The sequence below is a fragment of the Antennarius striatus genome, chromosome 2, assembly GCF_040054535.1.
Source record: "Antennarius striatus isolate MH-2024 chromosome 2, ASM4005453v1, whole genome shotgun sequence".
NCBI lineage: Eukaryota > Metazoa > Chordata > Actinopteri > Lophiiformes > Antennariidae > Antennarius > Antennarius striatus.
In genome coordinates this window covers 6,599,586-6,620,326 of record NC_090777.1, presented here as the reverse complement: position 1 = coordinate 6,620,326, position 20,741 = coordinate 6,599,586, and the positions used below count along the sequence as shown (strand labels likewise).

General features: G+C 38.9%; 1 protein-coding gene across 2 annotated transcripts in view; it reads right to left on the bottom strand.

Moving 5' to 3' along the window:
• The window catches only part of renbp (renin binding protein), a 39,209-nt gene that overhangs the window by 7,026 nt on the left and 11,442 nt on the right, over window positions 1–20,741 (bottom strand). Inside the window, exons 1-6 of one of the 2 annotated variants that reach the window (XM_068325745.1) lie at window positions 10,994–11,099; window positions 10,792–10,867; window positions 10,641–10,716; window positions 2,532–2,550; window positions 2,244–2,425; window positions 865–1,092 (exon numbers count right to left, since the gene is read on the bottom strand). In XM_068325745.1, coding sequence (XP_068181846.1) covers window positions 865–1,092; window positions 2,244–2,425; window positions 2,532–2,550; window positions 10,641–10,716; window positions 10,792–10,814 — 528 coding nt within the window. In that variant the 5' untranslated portion in view covers window positions 10,815–10,867; window positions 10,994–11,099. Of the gene's footprint in view, window positions 1–864; window positions 1,093–2,243; window positions 2,426–2,531; window positions 2,551–10,640; window positions 10,717–10,791; window positions 10,868–10,993; window positions 11,100–20,741 lie in introns of those variants that run through there. The other variant, XM_068325737.1, reaches the window with a different exon arrangement.

Genomic DNA, 20,741 nt, shown 5'->3' with positions numbered 1-20,741 from the left:
TGAGTGGGAAAAGGTAAAAGGCCTTTTAATATCAGTATGGGGTCATAAACATTTAAATTACCGTAAATAATAAGATAATTGGTTCGTTGTTATTTGCGTGTGGTTCCTGGAAAGCATTACCCGCGAGGAACGAGGGCGCACTGTACAATGAGTTAAGGAATACTACAAATCACTAGAAATATGTGCAGCCCATTCAAGTGTCAGTATCTGCTTTTGTATGCATCTTGGATAGAAATAAGAAAAAAACTTTACATAAAAAAAGCAAACAATCACTTCAAGCAGAAAACACAGCACTAACCTATGACCTCTGACTGATGTCCAATGTTACTTGTTCTAATTTTCAAGTAGGAATATTTACTGGCCACTGTGTTGCATTTGGAAGTGACAGGCTGCTAGGAACTCAGCACAAATAAGATCTTAAACTTAAGATCTTAAGTTTAAAAACCATCAAACACAAATTTTTGATAACTGCAGCAGAATTTCTTGATTTGGGACATTGTGTTTCATGCTGATCTACGATTTGCCTTTCTTTTATAAACATTGTCACTTAAGCTAAGACTCAAGAATGTGGTTTGTCCTCCTGACACTACAGCACAAAGGCAGAACATGAATACACATGACTAGTGATACCCAGTGACACATTCTGACAAATGAATAAAAAGTATGGGTGTCTCTTCATAGAAAGTGCTTTGTGATAACTAAACCAAATAAAACTGACTTGGCTTGATGAGTAGAAAATTTAAATAGATTGCAAAACTTCCGCCACAGACGATTACTGAACTTTGAGAAATTCTAATAATGAATTGTTTTAAACAAAAACTAATGACAAAGTATCTACATTTCAGTGTACCATACATTTCATACCTGAATGTGTTGCAGGATCTGCTGCACACACCAGGTGCCCAGCTCTCTGTACATCTGAATAACCTCATGCTCTCGGCCTTCAGTTAGCTGTTGTACCAGACACAAGAGCATCATGGGAATGGCCATGCTGTTCGTAGGAACGTCTCCAGGAAGCTGAGGCCGGCCCAGGCCTGATGAGTCCTCCCGAACCCAGTAGATCAACTGTTCCATCACCTGTTCAGCCTCAAGCTAGCCTCAAGCGAAGAAAAAAACAGGGGTCACACAATCACAGAGATATGCTGATGTAAGAATGGGAATCTGCTCCTTCTTAATGTATGTTCATCCAGGGATGAACTCTTTGACACATAACACACTGCATAACACACATATGTACGCACATACGCATCCACCCATTCTGTTGTAGATGACACGACAATAATCATCTTGTCTACAACTGCTTTTCAGGTCACGAATATGCTGAAGCCAATCTCAGCTAACCACAGGCGAGAGGCAGTGTAAACTCTGGACAAGCACACACACACACACACACACGCACACACACGCACACAGGGATCTTTATTCGGGAAAGAATCTTGTGATCATCTACCACTGTTGGATGTCCAGGCTTTTTGGAGTTCCCTAGCTCATGAATGTCCTCTTTTTTCATCAAAATGTATTAAACTGTAAATGTAGCCACTCCTAACATTTCTCCTCTCTGATGAATTTATCCTTTTTTGCAACTTAAGAATGTTCTACTGAGAGCTCTTTTGACCATAGGATGTCGGTTCACTGCAATAGCTCCCAAATGCAAAGCCACACTTGGAATCAATTCTATACCTTTCATCTGCTTAATTGACATATTAATGAGCCCATGCATCCCATGAAATGGTTTTTGAATTCTACACACAAACATATGCACACGTGTTAACCCCCCCCCCCCATTCTGTCTATCCATCTGTAAACATTTTTAGAAATCTGGCTAATACAACCATGTTCAAGATAGGTTTTATAAATATCATAAATTGAGAAATATTCATGAGTTAAGAGAAATTTAAAGCTCAAGTTAAAAAAAACAAACTAAATTAATAATTTCAATAATGTTTTCCCATTTAACTACGATAGTTGAGGGTTACCCTTAATAATATGCAAGGCAGCTTGAACTCTCAGAACAGTGATCGGAGATGCAGTCAACCCCGAGACCACAGGGCCTTTTGGGAGCTTCTCAGCCTGCTGTTTAACTGCAAGTCTATTAAGCTAGGTTGAAATGTGTGGGTTATGCTATTTTTAATATCCGTGGGAGAAGACTAAATTCCCATCAGTGCCATTTTATAACAATGTATTTCATTTGCTCCAAAGAGATGTGTGTATAATAAAGAGTGCATTTGAGCACTGTTGGTTACCTGCATGTCCTTGTCACCAGTGACCCTGCTGAGCTCATCCATGGCCATGATGTAGAAACACTCACTGAATATGGTCCTTTGTATTTTCACCGCTTTACCATCTCTTGTTAAACAGAAGGCACATTTCCACGGGCCACTGTTGCCAATGTTTATACGACCAAACTTTCTCAGGAATGCTCCTCCTTAGATGCAAACAACAAACAATGGTAGCTCAGTTGTTATGCCCCAGAGGGTTCTCGTATTTTATGATCAAAAGCTACTGACAAAAATATGTATTTCATCACATACGTATGTATTTTTCATCCCTCTGTCGAGACCAAAAAACAGGAAATGCGTACGTAGCCAGTATGTGGTTGTTAGAAAGAGAAAACGGGGAACATAAAAACATCAGACATGTGTCTGTTTCTCCCATGTCAATATTACAGTACTAACCTACAGTTGTCATTGTGGCAATCCCAACTTTTCTATATCTCATTCCTCTGTATTCCTTTTCTCTGTGGCTGGCTGTGTGTTGAACCCAGCAGACATTGAAGCAACTAGCTTAGTGACTTCATGTCAGAAAAGTTACTTGAATACTGGTTTCATGATTAAGGAGGCTTTAACTCTTCATGAATAAGAACAGCAACGCTGCAGACATACTAACTTTTGATGCAGTTGACATGGTTTTTAGGCTTTCAGGTAGAATACATTCTTCAGATATTAAATGCATTTATTATTAATCATACATTTCCATCACCAAATGTGTGGACTTGGTCACAGTCAACAGTTTATGTCTAGTGAAAAAGAGTGAAGACACACGAGGGGTAATTTTGTCTAAGGCCATGTCCACATGATGCTGGGTGTTTTTAAAAACAAATATATTTTCCTATCGTTAGGCCTATCTTCCACACGACAAAGCATCACAAAAACAATGGTGTTTGAAAACGTCGGCCAATGTGAACTTTTTTGAAAACGCTGGGCATGCCTTTACATGTGGAGTTTTCGGATGTTTTGCTTGTGACGAAGACTCCTGTGATGTCATATGTGTGTTACATGTGTCTACATATACAAACAGCATCAATGGGGAACTCCCTGGTACAAGTCAAAAACTGTCCAATGGTAGATCAGCAAAGCTTAGCTTTAAACCAGTTTGTTGTCAGTTCTGTTTGATGCTCCTGTAAAGTGAAGTCATTTAAATTTTAGCTGCAACCTTAGCTCTGAGTGCTCTTTCATTCACTTTTATGGCATTTGCCGTAAAAGATTTCTGTTTCTCTGTGTGTTATTCAGGCTAATAAAACAGTACTGTATTCTTTTTTGTTTTTAAGTTATGGGTTTTTGCTTGGAGATGGCGTTTCAGCTAGCTTGGGACCATAGCACTGTTAGGTAGCTTTTCACAACGCACCAAACACTACACGGTCAGAGCTGTCCTACTGCAGGCGAAAGTACATTCAAAAGAACAATAGCTTTTCTTGTATTGCCTTTGAGCTCTGCCAGTCACTAGAATCTAGATAAGACCACTGACACTCGACAATGGCATTTTTGAAGACCAATTAAGAAAACATTGAATATTTCCCATGGCACACCGGTGTGCCATGGGAAACCCTGACTTAGACCACAGGGTTGAAAGCGTGAAAAAAAGTAGCAGCTTATAGTCCAGCATTTACAGGTAACACAAACATTACATATAATGTTATACACAAAATCACAATTAGAAAATGCATTTCTAAATGAAAAGACAGAAACTTAAAGAAGATAATGTACATCCACATTCTAATTCTTGAATGGAATGCACAAAATCCCTCAACTACAGTACATACTCACATTACCAGTCCAACATTTGGACAATGTCATTTAAATTGTTTTCTCTATTTTCTTGACTATTTACATAGTCAACAAAAAAATCTGAATTGAATAATTGTATTATATTTGAGATTCATCAAAATAGCCACTCTTTGCTTTTATTTGCTGCTTTCACAATTTTGTGTTTTTGCTATATTATTCTATATATCTTGCTTCATAGTTCTGATGTTTTCAGGATGTATACTGTGGAAAGTAAGAAAAATGAATAAAAACACTGAATGAGAGGGTTGTAGTTTAGTTTAGTCATATGTAGTTTAGTTATATGTAGAGATGAAATAATTCGGCTGAAGAAAAATTAGGAATGAGATTCAATTAACTTAAGGGACCATTAACTTTGGCCATGTCCATACGCATAAGTGCACTGATCAACACGTTTGTAAGTGTAACAACTCCGTAACAACAGACAGGAGCGAGGAGGAAATGTTGAAATTCACACCATTCCTCTTGGAGGAAGACTTCTATCTCAAAGTTCGCCCACCAGCTGGCAGTGCCAGACGGTCTGACCTGACACAAAACTGGCGTAGGAGGGACATGCGTGAATGAACAAATGCATTTTGTCATTGTACATAAAACAGGGTTCCATGGACGACTACCTCCCATGTACATTTTTAACAAAAGAGAAACAACAGCAACAAAAATAGAGACAGGACGATTAAGAAATATATACTATATATACATATATAGTCAAACCTCGGTTTTCGAACGCTTCTGTTCTCGACCAATTGGTTTTCGAGCAGAAGCAATTTTACGTCTTTGAACTCGACCAAAATTTGGGTCTCGACCAAACCGAAAGAAGCCGAGCGTACCTGAAAGCGACTCACTCGGGAGCCGAGTGAACTCGAATGCCCAGGATACTTCCTCCATAGCGCATTCGTGTTCAAAGTTCGATAGGATATCTTTTATTAAAATAAAACACAGCATCTATTTCTACCCTTTTTTTATTTATGGTAAAAAGTATACAGTGCAGTTTATGGTGTAAACCGAAAGAAGCCGAGCGTACCTGAACGCGACTCACTTGGGAGCCGAGCGTACTCGAATGCCCAGGATGCTTCCTCCGTAGTACATTTGTGTTCAAAGTTCCATAGGATATCTTTTATTAAAATAAAACACAGTGTCTATTTCTACCCTTTTTTATTTATGGTAAACAGTATACAGTGCAGTTATGGTGTAAAACAGTCAAAAAAAAACTTTGAAAAAGTTGTTTTTTAGACTTGGAACAGATTAAAATTATTTACATTAATTATAATGGGAAAAATAGTTTCGGATTTCAAACAACTCACTTTTCGAACAGCCTTCTGGAATGGATTATGTTCGAAAACCGAGGGTTGACTCTAAAACCTTTTTTGCGCCACAGATCAGTTTAATCTTAAACAATATTTCCACGGACCAGCTTTCATTTGCTCGATAATCATTACTGACTCCAGGACGACTTTAGTCATCTGCAGTGGTCATATGTCAAATGCATCAACAGGCAATAAAAAACCTTTTGTGCATACATTAATAAACAACATCTCGAAACAAAAGTATCTATTTTAGAATGAAAATTCTTTTTAATAAAAAATAATTTAAAAAACTTGATTCAAGTGACTGAGCTGGTGAGGTTTACAGTTGTGTTCAAAATAATAGCAGTCTCTTTAAAAAATTGAGTAAAGCCCAAAATCCTTATATGGTTTTTATTTACATGCATTGGGAACACTGCACATTTTAGTCTTTTATTCAAAACAAAAGTAGAAATTCTTTAATTACTCCACAGAAAATGAAAAATGAACATTGGGCTGTTCAAAAAAGTAGCAGTGTATGCATTTTACTTTACAAACTCAAATATTTACTGTATAAACTGAAAAATATCCAGGATTCAGCATTCCTATAAATCACTAAACTAATATTTAGTTGTATAGCCACTGTTTCTGACAACCGCTTCACATCTGTGTTGCATGGAGTCGACCAACTTCTGGCATCTGTGAACAGGTATTCCAGCCCAGGATGATTTGACAACGTTCCATAATTCCTCTGCGTTCCTTGGTTTTGCCTCAGAAACAGCCTTTTTAATTTCACCCCACAAGTTTTCTATTGGATTAAGGTCCGGGGATTGGGTGGGCCACTCTGTGACTTAAATTTTGTTGGTCTGGAACCAAGAAACTGCTCTCTTACTGGTGTGTTTGGGGTCATTGTCTTGTTGAAACACCCAATTCCAAAGGCATTTCCTCTTCAGCATAAGGCAACATGACCTCTTCAAGTATTTTGATGTATCCAAACTGATCCATGATCCCTAGTACGTGATAAATGGGCCCGGCACCATAGAAAGAGAAACATCCCCATATCATGATGCTTGCACCACCATGCCTCACTGTCTTCAGAGTGTACTGTGGCTTGAATTCAGTGTTTGGGGGTCGTCTGACAAACTGTCTGTGGCCCTTAGACCCAAAAAGAACAATCTTATCCTCATCCGTCCACAAAATGTTTCTCCATTTCTCTTTTGGCCAGCCAATGTCTTCTTTGGCAAATTGTATCCTCTTCAGCACATGTCTTTTTTTTAACAGTGGGACTTTGGCGGGGGTTTCTTGCTGATAGATTAGCTTCACACAGGCGTCTTCTAATTGTCACAGTACTCACAGATAACTTCAGACTGTCTTTGATCATGCTGGAGCTGATAATTGGTTGAAATTTCACCATTCTGGCTATTCTTCGATCCACTCGAATGGTAGTCTTCCGTTTTCTTCCACGTGTCTCTGGTTTTGCTTTCCATTTCAAAGCATTGGAGATAATTTTATCCGAGCAGCCCATCATTTTCTGCACTTCTTCATACGTTTTCCCTTCATTAGTCAACATTTTAATCAAAGTACGTTTTTCTTCTGCACAATGTCTGGAACGACCCATTTTTCTCAGGTTTTCAGAGAGAAATGCATGAGCAACATGTGCTGGCTTCTTCCTTAAATAAGGACCACCTGATTGACACCTGTTTTTTCACAGATTGACTTCATTACTTCATTAATTGAAATCCACACTGCTATTTTTTTGAACACGCCCCTATAATTCATTATTCAATTATACAGACTCAGGAGCATACATATCATGAATGTTGGCTCTGTTGGTTTTCTATGACCCTACTACAGCAACTGGTAAATTATTTGCCACGCAGTAATACAATTTCTACCAAAAACAGGTTATGTTGGACTGCTATTATTTTGAACACAACTGTATTTTGAAATGTACAGTAGCGAATTACAATCAGTGCATTCAAAGTAGGCGAAATACTGATTAATACTATATAAAAGGGTGAACAATTCCATCAAATAATAATGCTAATGAGAATTAGTAGGAGCCTTGAGCTTGTTTCTCTGCAAGAAGCCTTTCGCATAGGGTAATGGGAAACAATTTGACAAGAAATCTACTCCATAGTTTGGTTTTGTTTGTGGCCACTGCAGATAATCCCACTTCACAAAGTTAGGAGGGTGGAAATGGAAGCAAGGTTTTCAATGATTCTTGAGAAAACTCAGGATACTCTGCTTTGATTTTAATCCAGAACACTGGCACAATTGTCGGCACTTAATTTTCGGGGTTACGGCTGGTAACCTGTCACATGACCGAGATCTGTCAAGAGGCATAGGCACTCAAGCATTCATCTGTGGATCATTCTGCACAGAAACCACTTTTCAAAATGAGATACTTAGACTGATAATCAATTTTTAAAAATTCAAACGTTCCGTGCCACCCGGTACCTAATGGCCCACGGCCCAGTACCAGGTGACCGCTGATGTAGAGGAACAAGTACAATGTTCTGGAATGGCCATCTCAGTTCCAGACCTGAATATTATTGAAAATCTGTGATGTGATTTTAAGCGGGCTGCCCATGCTCAGAAACCATCAAACCTGACTGAACTGGAGAAAGAATGGTCAAAAATACCTTCAACCAGAATCCAGACCCTAATTGGAAGCTATACGAAGCATTTAGAGAATGTAGCCGCAAGAGGACACAAGCCAGTGTGTTATTGTGCCGGTCCCAAGCCCGGATAAATACAGAGGAAAGTGTGAAAGAAAGTGTGCCCGTACGGTGAGCAGCAGTAAGGTTTCATGCCAAAAAAGAGCACAACAGTTACGGCATGTGCTTTGAGGATTTTGATAGAGAACTACAGAGAAGGCCAGAGGGAGCTGCATTGTGTTTTTGTAGATCTGGAGAGAGCTTATGACAGGGTGCCCAGAGAGGAACTGTGGTATTTTATGAGGAAGTCTTGAGTGACAGACAAGTATGAGGACATGTATGAGGACTGTAAGACAGTGGTGAGGTTTGCTGTAGGTGTGACAGAGGAGTTCAAGGTGGAGGTGGGACTGCATCAGGGATCAGCTCTGAGCCCCTTCTTGATCGCTATGGTGATGTTCAGGCTGACAGACGAGGTTAGACAGGAATCTCCATGGACTATGATGTTTGCAGATGATATTGTGATCTGCAGTGAGAGCAGGGAACAGGTGGAGGAGAAGCTAGAGAGGTGGAGGTTTGCCTTGGAAAGGAGAGGAATAAAGTTTAGCCGCAGTAAGACAGAGTACATGTGTGTGAATGAGAGGGACCCAAGTGGAAGAGGGAGGTTACAGGGAGAAGAGATCAAGAAGGTGGAGGATTTTAAGTACTTGGGGTCAACAGTCCAGAGCAATGGAGAGTGTGGAAAAGAGGTGAAGAAGCGTGTGCAGGCAGGATGGTAAGGGTGGAGGAAAGTGTCAGGTGTGATTTGTGAAAGAAGAATTTCAGCTAAAATGAAAGGTGTACAAAACAGTGGTGAGACCAGCAATGTTGTTTGGTCTAGAGACAGTGTCACTGAGGAAAAGACAGGAGAGCTGGAGGTAGCAAAGATGAAGATGCTGAGGTTCTCTTTGGTAGTGACCAGGATGGATAGGATCAGGAATGAGTACATCAGAGGGACAGCACATGTTAGAGGTTTTGGGGATAAAGTCAGAGAGGCCAGACTGAGATGGTTTGGACATGTCCAGAGGAGAGATCGTGAATATATTGGTAGAAGGATGCTGAGTTTTGAATCGCCAGGCAGGAGACCCAAAGGAAGACCAAAGAGGAGGTTTATGGATGTAGTCAAAGAGGACATGAAGGTTGGTGTGAGAGAAGAGGATGCAGAAGACCGGGTTAGATGGAGCAAATCGATTCGCTGTGGCGACCCCTGAAGCGAAGAAAGGAAAAGAACGAGGGATTTTATATATATTATATATATATATATATATACTGTATATATGTGTTTATCACTTTCATGATTTGATTTTCACAGATATGAAAATTTAATAGTGTGTAAGGATTACGTTTGGAAAATTTGAGGTGAAAATGGAGCAATCTGAGGCCACCTGATAATGAAAATCAGTTCCACTTTGTATTCTTGAAACAGGAAACTGCAAAAATTAAATAATGATGCAAAATCCTATTGTTTAAAATAAAAGAGAGAGAGAAAGAGTGAGAGATTTGGTTTTTAAAATCCCATTTATTCATGAAGTCGATATTACAAGATAGTTACATTAACAACATCAAAGATTCACTCAAACATGAACACACACTTAAAAAAAATGAATATGAAATGTGGGAGAGAGAGAGAGAGAGAGAGAGAGAGAGAGAGAGAGAGAGAGAGAGAGAGAGAGAGAAGGCATTCAACGGATCAAAATCCAGTCATTCCTGGTATCTTACTACATTTACTTGTAGTCAGAAGAACATCACAATCTTAGGTCAACCAATTCTGTTTAGGAGTTATTGGCCCGAATATAAGACGACCCTGATTATAAGACGACCAACTCTTTTTCAAGACTCTTTGAAAAAAGACTTTTTGAAAACCAAATTTAATTTTTATACAGAAAATCATTTCAGTACATCTAAAACAAACGATTAAAACGTATATTCGAGAGAAAAAGCATGTTATTTTACGTCATTCAAATCTGAACATTTAAATATGTAAACTAAAGTGCAATCACATTTGTAAATGAATGGTGAGTGGCACCAACCTTGCTACCATCCGAGAACCGACCCACTTTTCTCGAGATCGTTACGTTTCTCCATTTTCTGTTATCTCTTCTCTTATTTTCTTCCATTTTCTTTCTTACCGCTATTTTTATTTTTCTTCGTGCTACTGCTATTTTTATTTTTCTTCTTCGTGCAACCGCTATTTTTATTTTTCGTCTTCGTGACAGGGGTTCGCATTGGCCTGGGGAATTAAGTTCAGCATTCGCTTTAAAGATATCTGGCGCCATCTAGTGTTGTGAATGGGTATAATGTCTAGATCCCAGATGTAAGATGACCCCTACTTTTTCAGTCTTATTTCAATGCAAAAGACACCGTCTTATATTCGGGCCAATACGGTAATAAAACATCTTGCATATTACAGACTCAGAAGTTACCTTAAGATTTACTGGTTCTTTGTGCTGGCAATATTTTCATATTTCTATAGGAATTAAGATAATTTAGGGTAGAAATGTGTATGCTACCTCAGTGAATTTAAATCTTTTATGGAAGCAGACATGGACTCCCTCTGGTTTTAGTTTAATTACTTAAGATCTTGTCAAGATTTTAACTCTTACCAGCTTTAGCTGCTTCAAGGATTTCAGGCTTGTGGAAACGATCCATGGTACGGTACAGGCGACAATACATCCACACCTGTGAAACAAATAAGTCTACATTTTAATACAATATCTGCCGATAACATTTCATACAGTGGATTCAATCACTTACCTGTCGACCCTGCAGCCAGACATATTTCAGCTCATCATAAACTTTCCCATCCCTCCCAATGCATGTGAAGAAGCCTCTGAAAGGGGTAGCAGACATTGACGTTCATTGCAAGGAAACAGACAAGCCACACAAAACTGCCTGGGATGCAAGTCAATAATACTTAAAAAAATGAGAAGACAAAATTTTAGAGTAAATACAGTACCCATGTAGAGGGTCATTAGAATATTTGAGCCAAAAATCTACTACGTTGTCCAGTTCTCTGCGAATCCTTGCCCGACACTCCTCCAGCTTCGCCACAGACATTGTTTCTTAAGACAGGAAAGAACACATAAATTACTTATATTGTTGTGCTCCTGCACATGTACTCGCTCACTCACTCACTCACTCACTCACACTCTCTCTCAAAGCATTGATGGCTGTAAGTCGAATTTAATAATGGTTGTGTCTTCAAAGCTTTACTGCATGCAGTGTGCAGTATGTGTGTATATATAATCTCCCCACCTATATATTTGAATAAGCTCACTTGAAAACCTCACGCTGTCACGCTTTTTAACTCTACCCACTACCTGTCAATAAAGTGGCCAAGCTATCACGGCGCATCTGCAAGAACGAATCACGTGAAAAAGAGCTCTTGAGAGCATCGTGGAATTAAACAGAATAGCTGTCACCACAAAAAATACTCCATTTTCTCTTTAAACAAACTTTTCTTATGTACAGTTTTGGCCAGCATCTACCTGAAAGTTCAGGCCGCTATCCGAGTTAGCTCCAGTCTTCATATTTGTCCATGTCTCTCACTTATGGAGCCATTTTGGCTTCGTCAAACATAGCGGTTCATATTCTTTGATTATGACTGACTTCACGTGATCATGTGGGGAATCCCGATGATTTATTCATTAGGACCGAACTCATGAAGCCAGAGTCTACCCGGATGGCCGGACCGTAACGCCCAAGCAGCCTTCTTTTTCGCATTCGTCCATCCCACACACGTGGAACGTGGGCTTTGTCAGACACAGCGGTTTGTTTTCTTGTCAGATCAGTGTCAGATAGCACTATTTGTTGTTGTTTGAGCCAATGTGGACTCCATGGGAGATGACCAAGGAGGACACCATTGTTGAAAGCAAATCATAAAAAAGCGAGATTGGAATTTGCGAAAATGCATGTTGACAAGCCACAAAGCTTCTGGGAGAATGTTCTTTGGACAGACGAAACAAAACTGGAGCTCTTTGATACGGCACATCAACTCTATGTTCACAGGCCGAAAAATCTAGCATATGAAGAAAAGAACACTGTCCCTACTGTGAAACATGGAGGAGGTTCGGTTATGTTCAGGGGCTGCTTTGCTCATGGGTCTTCCAACAGAATAACGACCCCAAACACACAACCAAAAACACCCAAGACTGGCTTAGAGAAAGCATTGGACTATTCGTTGGAAGAGGAAGTGGAAGTGGGTTTAGGTGGCTGCTCGTCGAATATGTTTATTTATTTTTGTTGTGTGGTAAATGGACTCTTAATATAATTTTTGTTTTGTTTATACGTACATTCCTGACTGTGCCTGACTGTTTTTACCGGGTGTTTCGCTGTGGACTTTTGTTGTTTGTCTCGGTCGGTGCTGCAAGCTAGCGCACCTGAGCCAGGGAACACGAACGCCCTGACAAACAGACTGGAGTATCCCCTGCCACTGGATGCTTAACAAACTACAATGGCCCCACCAAGGAAAAGCCCGACACCAGAGGAGTTCGAGGAGATAAAACTCTCTCTCAATTCTCTGTGCGGCGATGTGTCTGCGGTCAGAACGCAGCAGGAGCAGCTTCTGGGGCTCCTGGAGGAGGTGAAACAACTACGCCTCCAGAACGCGGAGAAGGATAAGCGAATTGTGGATCTGGAGCGGCGAGTGGACGAGCTGGAGCAATACTCCCGCATCAATGATGTAGTCATCACCGGCATCAACATCAGGCCCCGCTCATATGCGCGTGCGGTGGCCGCGGACAGCGGGGAGCCCAGTGAGCAGGAGACACAATCGGTGGAGCAACAGGTGGCTTCCTATCTCCAGAGCAAGGGGATAGAGTTGGACCGGGAGCACATCGAGGCGTGTCACCCACTACCAGTGAGGAAAGAGAGACCATCAGCACTCATCATAAGGTTTACATATCGGAAAAAGAAAATGGCACTACTGAAACAGGGGCGCAAACTAAAAGGAACAAATGTATTCATAAACGAGCACTTGACAAAGAAAAATGCCGACATCGCCAGGATCGCACGACAACTGAAAAAAAAAAGCAAGATTCAACAAACCTGGGTAACAAACTGTAAAATCTTCAAACTAAATGGGTCACCGGAGGCAGCAAAAGTATTGGTGGTGAAGTGCATAGAAGACCTTGAACAGTATCGACATTGATAGAGCTTGTGACTCCTCATCATCATAATGCCAAACAAACCAAGAACACAAACTACACCAAGCACCAATTTGGACATGGACATCTTACAGAAGATCCTACAGCAACAACACGTAGAACTGGAAACGTGTGAGTATCAAGAGCACACCACCACCACAGACACTGAAATAGACCCTGATAATCATTTCCTCTCTGCCATTGTTAAAAACTGTAATTATTTCACCCAAGAACATTATGAAAACAGTGTAGATTCAGCAGATAGCCTGTCAATTATCCACTTTAATAGTCGAAGCATGTACATTAATTTTGAGCCTATCAAAGACTACCTGCAACATTTCACTCGTCCATTTAGTATCATTGCAATAACTGAAACCTGGTTCAATGATGACAAAGGTATTGATTTTTGTCTTAATGGCTATGAATTAAGATATATAAACAGAGTAGGCAAAACAGGAGGGGGGGTTGCCTTATACATTCACAAATCTGTTAAATTCAAAGTTTTGGTTAATATGACAACAGCTGTGGAGGGACTATTTGAATGTTTAACAGTGGAAATTCTAAATGATATAAACACAAATATAATCATGAATTGTGTATACAGGGCACCTGGTTCAGATATAAAAACTTTCACATACTGGATTGGTGAACTGTTCAACTGTCAAGCCAAAAAACATTTATCTGTGGTGACTTTAACATTGATCTGTTAAATCCAACCAAGCACAAAACAGTTGATGACTTCACTGACACAATGTACAGCTTGTCTCTGTATCCAACTATAACAAAACCGAGCAGAATAACGTCACATAGTGCCACAATCATTGATAACATCTTTACTAATATTATGGGAAATCAAATCACTAGTGGCCTATTTGTATGTGACATAACTGACCACTTACCTGTTTTTACTTTGTATAATGGTAATTTCAAGAAAACTTAAGACATTATGGCAAAAATCTCAAAAGGAATTTTAACTGATGAAACGATCCAAGCCCTAAACAATAGTTTGGTGCTCCAGGATTGGACTTCAGTGTGCAGTGACCCTAATGTGGACAGTGCTTATTGTACTTTTTTAGACGCCTTCACTTCCATGTATAATAATCACTGCCCTGTGAAAGAATATGTTATGAAGGAAAAATATCACAAAAGCCCTTGGATTACCAAAGGAATATTGAATGTTAAAAATATTAAAAAGAAAAACAATCTTTACAAATCTTTTCTCAAAATAAAAACAAAAGAAGTGGAACAAAGATATAAGAAGTACAAAAATAAATTAATTGATATCATAAGAACAAGCAAACGATTACGCTATCAAAAAAAGTTGCATGAAAATAAAAACAACATAAAAGGAACTTGGAATGCTTTGAATAGCCTAATCAAACAAAAATCCTCAAAGTTGACATACCCAGATTACTTTATTGATGAAAATGGTGAAGATTATAATATGAATAATGTAGTAAATAAGTTCAACAAATTTTTTGTGAATGTTGACCCTAAGTTGGCTGGTGATATTCTTCATAGTGGAATTGCAAAGTCAACTATTGGAAATAATGCCTTTTCATTCTTCCTCTCAGCTACAAATGAGCAGGAAGTGACAAAGATCATTCAGAAGTGTAAGAGTAAGTCCTCCACCGACTGTCATGACATTAGCATGTTTATTGGTTAAAAAAATTATACTAAATATTGTCAAACCTTTAACTTATATCTATAACTTGTCATTCCAGACTGGCTGTTTTCCAAGCAAAATGAAAATTGCCAAAGTAATTCCACTCTTCAAAAATGAAAACAAACATACATTTAATAATTACAGACCAATCTCACTTTTGCCTCAATTTTCAAAAATTTTAGAGAAACTCTTCGACACTCGACTTGAAAAGTTTCTTGAGAAACATCACATAATTAATGAAGGTCAGTATGGTTTTCGAACCAAAAGAACTACAGCAATGGCAATAACAGAAGCTATTGAAGAAATAACTAATGCACTGGAGCAGAAAAAGTATGCAATTGGTCTCTTCATTGATCTGAAAAAAGCATTTGATACTATTAACCACGTAATATTACTAAATAAAATGGAAAGATATGGATTTAGGGGGTTGGCTGGGGACTGGTTAAAAAGTTATTTAACAGGGCGGGTACAGTTTGTAAAAATGGGTCAACATTCAACAGATGTACTTGGCATTGCTTGTGGTGTCCCCCAGGGGTCAGTGTTAGGGCCCAAACTGTTCAATCTATACATAAATGATATATTTAACAAAACCAAAGTCCTGAAACTCATACTATTTGCAGATGACACAAATATATTTTACATTAGTGATGATTATTTTGAGCTTGTAAACACAGTAAACAGGGAACTAAACACAATAAAAGATTGGATGGACTCAAATAAATTATCTTTGAATATAAATAAAACCAAGGTAATGATGTTTGGAAATCGCAACATAATGTCTGAACAAAAAATAAGTATTGATGGCACTCAAATTGAATTTGTAAGTGAAAATACATTTTTAGGAGTTATTATTGATAGTAAATTGTCATGGAAACCCCATGTCAGACACATAAAAACAAAAATCTCCAAAACCCTCTCAATTATAAATAAAGCAAAACAATACCTTGATGGAAATGCACTCCGTACTTTATATTGCACCTTGGTCCTCCCATACTTTACATATTGTATTGAAGTTTGGGGAAATACTTACCAGAACACAATTAATCTTCTGATCATACTACAGAAAAGAGCAGTGCGGATCATTCACAAGGTTGGTTTTCTTGAACATACTCATAACCTGTTTACGCAGTCAAAGTTGCTAAAATTTCATGATCTTGTACAATATAATACATCAATAGTTTTATATAAAGCATTCAATAAATTATTACCACCAAACCTCCAACGATTTTTTATAACTCCAGTCAGGGCTCACAACTTGAGAGGGTTTGGGTATTTTTCATTGCAGAAAGCTCAAACCACACGCAAACGTTTTTGTGTGTCTGTGTGCGGAGTGAAACTCTGGAACAATCTGGACTTACAACACAAGCAATGCAAAAGTACAAATCAATTCAAACTGCTTTATAAACACTCTGGTCAAAATATAGAGATGAGGGTCGTTAACTCAAACTGCTATTCTGTTTGTTAACATGTGCTCAGTGTTTCTTGATCATCATTGGTATTTGTTAATTACTGTTGTTGGCATTTGTCCATTACCGTTGTTGGTATATTGTACATTACCATTGTTGGTATATATCGTTTGAATCTTCGAAGTATGAGTGAAGCCCAGTGTGTTGACCTCTGAATCAGGAACTGGGGTGGATTACATAAGTTTTCTTCTTCCCACTCCCTTTCAGGCAAAATTGTATTGTTGAGATATGATCTTTATTTATTATTTGCTTATTTAATTATTTTGTTGTTGCTGTTTCTTGTTTTGTTTTTCCTTGCCTTGCCTGAAATAAATGAATAAATGAAAATGAAAGAATGAATGAAATTAATTCTGAAGTGGCCTTCTATAAGCCCAGATCTAAATCCTATTGCACATCTGTGGAAAGAGCAGAAACATAGCATCTGGGGAAACACTTCAAACTGGAGGAGTATGCTCACGAGGAGTGAGTCAAAATACCTGTTGAGAGGTGCAGAGGTCTCACTGACAGCTACAGAAATTGTTTAATTGCAGTGATTGCCTCAAAATGTTGTGCAACAAAATAATAAGTTATGGGTACCATCATTATTGTCCAGGCCTGTTTCATTAGTTTTTTCTTTAACAAAAAAAAAAAAATTCTGTTGAACGACAATTCCAAAGTAATTTAAGACTTTGATTGTTTAAAGGGACAGTAAAGTTAATTCTAAGTTACATGTTATTCATTCACATGAAAAATAGAAGAAAAAATAAATTTTATGTGTGTAGCATCATCCGTTTGGTCAGAAAAGCTTAAAATCTGCGCCTCAGCATCTTCCGCATTCAGTGGTCACGTGGGCGTCATACGTCACTGGGGCCAAACATAGCTTAGCAGCCATAAGAAACAATGCAATAATAGACGCGATTAACCCCAGAAGTATCCTGGTTACCTGCGCGGTGAACGGTTGTGTCAACAGAACAGCAAAAAGACGCGAAGACAAGGACCTATCGTTCTTTAGAATACCTTCTGGGAAGGTATCGCGCTAAAAATGCTAACGCGCTAGCCCGTCAATGGGATTGTCCATATTATGTTAGCATTGAGCTAACCGCTATTCATTACTATTGGCCTGTGTGGAATTAATATCTACTCTAGTTGTTATTAATTCCACAGTGAATTTTGAAAAACATGTCTTTTTGTTGTTCTGTTGACACATTTTATTTGTTACTCTGGAAAGTTTCAAGTGATTTTGGTGACCGTTGGGGTTTTTCTTTCATTAACAGAGGAGTAACAAAAATTTTGTCTACTTGTGTACACACATACGTATAGTATAACATATAAAAAATACCGCGATATTGCGAAGAGCAATTTATTTTATTATCTACGGTAATTTAAACATTGATGAACCCTCTCCATACTAATATTAAACCACCTTATATCTGTATTACCTTTTACCACACTCTCAATAGACAGTTTAACTCTTGGACCCCTGACCTATAGTGGCAGTTTTTCGTTAACTTTAATATTCATATACCACATTAAAATGATTTAACATACCCATGCTTGGTATTGTTATCTTCAACACAACATCAACTATATGAAGACATAGTTATTATTCCTGTATAACTTACTACATTGACATATTGGGCCAAAATACAGTCAAATTCAAAAACGGAAAAATTGTGTTTTATTGCACATAAAAACCCAAAACATGCTCATGGATCTGATTTTGAACTCAAAAAAGGTTGCCATAGGCTTCTAAGATAACTATGTGCAGTTTGTGTTACTTGTGCCACTCTTCAAAGGACTTTTTTTTGCCCAAATAGACAGTCAAATTCGAAAATGTAAAATGTTTATTTTATTTCACATAAAAACTAGGGCTGTCAGTTTGACATGCTATAAACGTGCTATAAAAATTAACGCAATTAATCGTGCGTGGCAAATCAATGTGCAAGGATTTTAAATTTGGACCATTGAGTGACCCGTAGGCTGCAGTGGCACGTCACTTCGTACCTGCGCCACTAGTCAAAAGCAGGGTGACGGACAACAGAGATGAACGTGACACAGCAGAGCGAGGCAAGCCCACTCGGACCTTTTGGCAGAGAATTTAATTATAAAAAGAACAAAGACGGGACTATCAACAAAAACGCAGTGATTTGTACTTTTTGTACACCGAAGAATTAATCTTCATATCAAGCGGCAGAAGAATTAATCTGCTGCCGCTTCATACGCCGTAGCAAGTCACGGGGAGCTGGAGCCTAACTCAGTGTCCCCCGTGAGGCGGGGGACACTCTGGGTATGATGCCAGTGCACCACGGAGCCACACACAAAGACGGACAACCATGCACACATACACACCTACGGGCAATTTGGGACCGGCCAATCAACCTGAAGCGCATGCTTTTGGAGGTGGGAGGAAGCCAGAGAACCCGGAGAGAACCCACGCAGACATGGGGAGAACATGCGAACTCCGCACAGAGTGGGACTTGAACCCGGACCCGCCGTGTTGTGGAACATGGATAACCCGCTTTACCGCCTACTACTGAGCCACTTCCGCTACCAAAGCATGTTTCCTGACCGGGAATCAAACCCGGGCCACGGCGGTGAGAGCGCCAAATCCTAACCAATAGACCACCATGGACAGGATTATTGCAATGGTAATTTGCGCAAAAGCCTCACGAACTACCGAACGCAAATGAGATGTAACCATTGCTAACTGAAAGTGAAGGCATACAAAAAAGCAGGAAAAAAAAGAGAGTGAACAGGCACATTAGGACACCACACTCGTCTATTCCTCTAACGAACTCCTAAAATATAACCGTGGTTAAATTATGGTGCACAAAAGCGTGTACAAATATATATTAAAAAAAAAAAATGAGTAGATGTGCAGACGTCACACACTCCTTCCTACAAAGAGAGAGAGAGAGCGAGAGAGAAAGAGTAGTAACAGTACAGTAGAATAGTGTTTGAAGTCTGGTGTATGCTGCATGTCACTTCTGTGGGTTGCTATAGTCTGATTCTTACTATCTGCTTCCAGCTACCACTGCTGGCTAGTCACCTTTCACAGGAGACAAAAAGATGAGCTCAATGCGTAAGTCTCCTCTGCCAATACATACAGTAGGTTCTCCATTGCCAAAACTTGTACATACCTCCTCGAGGCACCATACGATAACTGGTTCCAGGCAAAGCTGTATGGGATCAGCTCTCTCTGAAAACCCACCTGGCTGATGAAGGGCAGGTGAAGGAGGAAAAATATGGACTAGTGCTGTCAGGCGATCAAAAACATTTATTTAATTAATTAATCTAATTAATCACATTTTAATCTCATACCTGCTAAAGGCCCCCAAATAAAGAATTTGAATTATAGGACATTACAAAATTGTAGTGCATAACTAATCAATAGAATACACCAAGAAGAGAAGATTTGAAATCCACAGTTTTATTGGTTAAGTGTGCTTTATAAATGAAATTCAAAAGAAAAGAGGCCAAGCACATCAGCAAACCAATTAGGCCAGGTGCATTTCTCAAAAATGCAATACAAATACAGTTAAATAAAATAAATAAAATTCAGAAATAAAATAAGGCTGAGTCTCAAATACTCTCAATCAAAATGAATACTAAAGCTCACTCAATAAAGCAATTCAAAATGAATAGTATAACATGCTTCTAAATAAGGCAACTAAATAAGATGCCAACAGCCTTTTCCTTTAAAAGGGTAAGCTAACGTTCAACTCTGTGACCTTGACATGTTTTGCATTTAAATGATACGTTAGGCTGGAGCTGCTTCGGTGATATGAAAATTCTCTTTTACAAAAGGTACAAATAATAATAACAACAATAATAACAACAACAACAACAACAACAACAACAATAATAATAATAATGGATTAGATTTATATAGCGCTTTTCTGGACAATCAAAGACGCTTTACATTGGATTCATTATTGATTCACTCCTCATTCATACTTGTTAATGGTAAGCTACGTGTGTAGCTACAGCTGCCCTGGGGCAGACTGACGGAGGCGTCTACAGTGCAGATTGGCAGTGCAGAATCACTGCGTTTTTGTTGATAGTCCTGTCTTTGTTCTTTTTAGAAATAAACTTTCCGCCCAAAGGTCCGAGTGCTTGCCTCGCTCTCCTGTGACACGTCCATCTCTGTTGTCAGTCACCCTGCTTTTGACTAGTGGCGCAGGTACGAGGTGACGTCACTGCAGCCTACGGGTCCCTCAATGGGCCAAATTTAAAATGCTTGCACATTGACTTGCCACTCGCGATTATTGTGTTAATTTTTATAGCGCGTTAATTTGCAGCGTAGTTAATCTAATTAACGCATTAAAGTGACAACCCTAATATGGACATACTTTTTCCTGGAAAGGAAAGTCCATAGGCAAACCAGAAATCCATGGTGTAGATTTAGCTAATTAAAAACAAACTTGTCAACCAGCTCCATGAAATTCC